General features: G+C 42.2%; 1 protein-coding gene across 1 annotated transcript; it reads right to left on the bottom strand.

Moving 5' to 3' along the window:
• Positions 1-1084: 1084 nt before the first annotated feature.
• LOC114751400 (acyl-CoA-binding domain-containing protein 5) lies at positions 1085-4332 on the bottom strand. The gene is made up of 9 exons (XM_028940073.1): positions 4204-4332; positions 2999-3526; positions 2832-2897; positions 2571-2737; positions 2326-2473; positions 2128-2221; positions 1687-2042; positions 1496-1600; positions 1085-1384 (listed from the first exon to the last, which is right to left on the bottom strand). Exons 1-9 carry the CDS (start codon positions 4330-4332, stop codon positions 1085-1087), a joined length of 1893 nt encoding a protein of 630 aa, XP_028795906.1.
• Between the last annotated feature and the right edge of the window lie 884 nt (positions 4333-5216).

Raw genomic sequence — 5216 nt, 5'->3', positions numbered from 1 at the left:
CAAAACACAACAGACGCAACTCCTCACATCTCTCTCTCTCATCTCTGCATTTCCAATTTACAAGAAGACACCACGACAGCGTCGCGCGGCATGCACGGGCGAATTCTCTCTCTCTCTCTCTCTCTCTCTCTCTCTGTGCCAGTCTCCCCCCCTCTGCTCTTTCATTTATTATTTTTTAAAGAGATATTTTTATATACTCCTGAGTTGGAAACAATAACAATACTGGAATAATTATTTATTCATTAATACAAATACGTTCTCTCCCATAAAAAAAATCAAATTACATGGATAATAAATATTTATTTTTAAGAATTTCTTCAGCGTAGTTTATATAAAAAGAAAATAAAACCATTCAAGAATTCATAACTCATAAAAAGGAACCGCGGAGTAGTAATCAGGGGTCACGAAAATGCAGTTGCCTTGAGAGTAACAGAGCACATGTGATGTTACTTAGAGGCCTAGAGCGCCATACATTTTAACCCCTTTTCCCTTTACGTCTTGCCAGTTTGTGCTCCATACTGTTTTGGTTGACACTCCTTTTACTTTTAATCACATCGCCGCCGTACCTCTCGCTCTCTTTTTTATCCTTCCAAACCCCTCAGGCTCCCAATTTTCTTTTCTAAATGTAAAAGCCAGCTCCCAAGTCCCAACTCTCGTATTAATTTAATTTAGTTCGTTTACGTAGGAAGCGTAAGGATGAGTAAACAATTCGAGCATAAGGATCCGCTCACTTCTCCTCAAAGGAATTGAATGCAACATTCACCCAATTATTTACTCTTTTCAATTTGACAACAAAACCGTTTTTTACTCTTATAGATTGAATTCAAAGACTAGAGTGTGCATGCATGGAGCGAGTTCCTAGCTCACGGCGGTAACATACTCATTATGGTTATGATCATGGCACAGATATAGCCTAAAAACCAGATGACTAATACACAAACTCACGATGGATCCGATCATGGCAGGAATTCCCAAAAACACACACGCGCCAGGTCTTCTATGGAAAGGCATTATTTGTTCACAGCTCCTGAGCTTAGGATATAGTATTATAGCAGCGGTGATCAGTGGCAAAATGGGGAAAAGTTCATGATCCGGCATGGTGGTGGCCACTGGCAGGTCCTCCAAGAGTCAGAGCCAACCCACTGAGATCGCTCCTCATCATCTTCTCCTCTCTGGAAAAAGACGAAAAAGACGAAGCGCCTTTCGCTCTCATCATTGGGAATGGTTGAGTCGCCTGACACAACTCAGGCCTGCAACGACTACTTCCCCGCTGGCTACCCCTCACATTCTCCCCCTTCTGATTTGATGATGAGTTCATCCCACACGCACCATTCATCCAACCGCTCGCTTCCATACTGACCCCTCTTGACACTGTTCCTGTTCCCTGCACATGTTATTTTTCCCCGTCAATTCCCACCAACTTCGACTCCCTAGTAATTCTTAATTCTTAACCTGATACAGCCTATGACCGAATCGTCCGAGTTTGGAATCTTACGGGTGCAAACAACACTCCGCGGAAAATTTTTCCGTTCACCGTGGCCGTCATCAGCAAACCTGAGTCAAAGGCCCCGTCGACTCTCCCTCGGACTTCAGCGCCAATCTAGAATTCAAATTCCACAAGTAAATAAATGACAAGGTGATAAAGAAAAACCTGAGAGGGGGGGGGATAGTGAGTCCCGTGAGTACCAGGTGTTGGATGGGCCCTCGTACCAAGGGCATGTGCTCTGCATCATAAACATGGTGGTGCTGTTTTAGATAATAAAAGCCCTGGGCATTCATATGGCTCGAATTCTTCAGTACTTTTGGGTTCATGGAAGCACTGTCATGTTGGGAATTGTCTGGCATTTGGTTTAACTGTTTGAAAGTAAGGAATCGCTGGGAGTCCGTGGTGGAAGCAGTGAGTTTTTGGGCAGGGTTAAGTTCTTGATCGGATTGACTCGGAGATGAATGCTGGGACAAGGAAAGAGAATGCTCTTCCTGTTCAAAATCAACGTCCCACACCTTGGAAGCAACAATTCTCCTCCTCTTCTGTTGGGAAGCATCTGAACAGAATTACATTGATAAAGTCAACCAAAGATTGCGTAAACAAGTATTCTTTAACTGGGTGTCTATTAAGTGTTAACCCACCGGATTCAAAGTGGAAAGGCTGCTTTTTCCCTGAGGCGAAATCATAAGTTCCCTTTCCTATACCTTCCACATTACTCCCCATGAGCATTGTCTTCTGCTTAAAAAGACACTGTTAGCTCCTTCGGGAAGGCATAGTATATCATAAATTAGTAAGACTACTGTTAATAAATTGTTTTGTAGCCACGTGAACTTTTGTACCACGTTGCTGTCTGCCCCGCCTGAGCAGGTCTTCTTCCAACAGCTTCCAAAAACTTTGCTCACAGAGATGTTGTAACGTCCATTTGGGTGCTCTGCTCCCAGCTGCAACACTAACAATTCATCCAGAGGACGTTCATCTTCCCCACACCTGCCAATTAAATTAGGGTTTATTTGTATTAGTAAGTGAACAGGAAGGAAAGACAGAGAAAAAAATGAAGATCGATAAGATGATGTAATGAACCTACCCTCCATATATTACGATGTCCATGTCAGCAACAACAGCTGTGTGGGAAAACCGCCCTTGGGTTTGCTGACCTCGTATTTCAAGTTGAGTCCACGAACAAGTGCAGATATCAAACACCCAAACATCATTATAGTAATGTTTATCTCCAACCCCTCCAATGATGTAGACCTGCATGTGAACCATGAAGAATACACTCAGCTAAATTTGACGAGAAGACACAGATTTAATTAAAGTGGTACTAAAATTCATCATCAAAACTTGCCTTAGTTCCAATATTAACAGCAGCATGCCCTGCCCTTACACCAGGGGAAGGTCCTTGAACAGTCAACTGTCATTAAAATGCAGAGAGGACCAGGATTATTGTTAAGTGTCCTCTAGTTGAGGCGACTTTAATTTTCAAGGTGGGGAGATATTTAACAGCATACGTACCTCTGACCAAGTCATTGTATCCAGATCCAGCATATCTACATTACCATGATACTGATCACCACAGTCTCCTCCATAAACAAAAAGCTTGTTCCCAATTGCGAGAGTAGTGTGGCTGTCCCTAGGGACAGGCAAGTCACCTTTTACCTCTGGAGAAGTCCATCTCATGGTTCGAAGATCTAGAATGTGCAAATCGTTTAGGTAGTTTGAATCACCTTCTCCACTACCACCAAAAATCACTAATCTTTCGTCACCGAACAGGGTAGCAGAGTGACTTTCTCTTGGTGAAGGAGGGTTCCCTTTACATTCAGGACGAACCCACTCAAGGGTGGCCAGATCTAGGATATGGATGTCGTTAACTTTCTTGAAGCCATTTGTGCCACCAAACACTATCATTTTATGGCCTACAAGAACAGCACTGTGGCTATCTCTAGGACCAGGCCCTTCCCCGGTTGTTGCCAGTTTGCTCCATGTCATGTTGTTCAGGTCCAAAGTCAGAACATCGCTGAAATGAAGCCCTCCGCAACACCCCTGAAATGTGCATGCACGGGAATCATAGGTCTGCTATTTAACAACAGAGAGCATTATAATTATAAATCTGCATCATAACGAACCGGTTTATCTGGGGACAACAGACAGCTAAGCTACAAACATTGAAATGCTCAAATTACCAGGAATGAATTCGGAAGTAGGACGACATGGAAGCATTTTTGGCTTCCTAGTTCCTACATGCGTGGTTGTTAGGTCGACAAACATGAAGCGAGTGAAGGGGGAGCAGAAACGGAGAATGTAAACGTGAGTATTTCTATTGCAAGAAAGCAGAAAGACCATAGGTTAGGAAACCATGTCTTGTCCCACTAAATAGAGAAAGAAAATTGAACTTGGTTGGCAGAAAAAAAAAAAAAACCAGAGGTCGAAAGAAAAATCGGGAAAAAACTACTATGCAGAGAAGAAAGTGGTTTGATTATTAGCCAAACATAGCAGTATGACAGAGAACATGGGAACATAGTACTGCGAGGTTATGAAATAAATGAGCATCCTATTCTACGAAGAAAAAAACTTCCAGATGTCAAGAGACAGCACTACTTACTCAGGAGCACCACACACATCCGGTAATCAAGAAGCAATTTCACAGAATGACTATGTATGCTAAGAACAAACTAGAACTAACTACCAGGAACTTGAAAAGAAAAAGATTTTGATCATACCCCAAAGACATACACAACGCCCGCGGAAAAGCAAGCAGAGTGCCCCCATCTTTCAGAAGGTGTAAACCCCAAAACTTTTGGATATAGCCACATTGCTTTCTTTGAAGTTTCAGTTCCCAGAGAGCCCATTTTTTTAACTCCTGTGTCTGTGCCTTACTCTGTTCTGTGCGTGTGAGGTAAGTTTCAAAACTTGAGGATTGCTTCAAGACAGTGCTTGACAAAGATGAAGAGAGAGGAAGAGGAAGAGGAAGGGAGAAGGAGGGAGTCAAAAGAGGACATCAACAAGCCAAGTGATATATCAACTATCAAAATCAATAGACATGAAAAGATGGGCGCCTTCAAGTCCAAATCACTGTGGCAACCAACAGCAACAGATGGCTGTGGTGAAAAGAACATAATATTTTCATATTCTTATTATAAATGTTGCCGGTACGGTCACTGTAGAAAGAGAAAACAAGCCGCAGATAATAAATAAGAAGAAAAATGGAAAGGGAATTTGCTTAGGTAAAACAAGGAGGGATGCACATGTCACTGGGAGAAAGTAGAGACGTAGAGATGAGGGGAGGTGGACGAACATGAACTAGTAGTGTAATATCATGGAATGTGACCATTGAAGTTGAAGGGGGAGAGAGAAAGAGGGAATCTCAAATCAAGTCGATGCTTTCTTTCTGATGGACTTGTGAGTTTTAATGTTTTAAAATAATGAGTTCCTCACTTTGCTTTTGTCCAACTGAAAATGATGGTGTGTGGGGCATTGGGTCGTTGGAAATGATGAGGAAGCTGTTTTGGGTTTGAGGCCCTTTGACACTTGACAGCGTCGGTTGGGGATGGGGGGCGTTTCGTAAGCGTACCGCTTCGAGTTTCAGCCACAGGGTTATTGTGATGTTATGTAAATTGAGATAATTTAGAGGGAAATCTTATTAAATACTTGAAAAATCTGATTGAACCAATATTTTATCAATATGTTATATATATTTAAACATTTTCAAATTTTGATATTATGGCTTTGGTTT

Source organism: Neltuma alba, unplaced genomic scaffold, assembly GCF_004799145.2.
Source record: "Neltuma alba isolate B1F8T4 unplaced genomic scaffold, ASM479914v2 tig00006900_pilon, whole genome shotgun sequence".
In the NCBI taxonomy this organism is placed as follows: Eukaryota; Viridiplantae; Streptophyta; class Magnoliopsida; order Fabales; family Fabaceae; genus Neltuma; species Neltuma alba.
This window is presented reverse-complemented; position numbering and strand designations above follow the sequence as displayed.

What these genes read in the sequence shown, in the direction of transcription:
- LOC114751400 (XM_028940073.1), bottom strand. Translation starts at nt 4,332, where the DNA reads ATGGGCTCTCTGGGAACTGAAACTTCAAAGAAAGCAATGTGGCTATAT. An exon ending in GCGGGGCAGACAGCAACGTG is followed by an intron (nt 2,222 to 2,325) that starts GTACAAAAGTTC and finishes CTTTTTAAGCAG; the next exon opens with AAGACAATGCTCATGGGGAG. An exon ending in GAGGGCCCATCCAACACCTG is followed by an intron (nt 1,601 to 1,686) that starts GTACTCACGGGA and finishes TTTGAATTCTAG; the next exon opens with ATTGGCGCTGAAGTCCGAGG.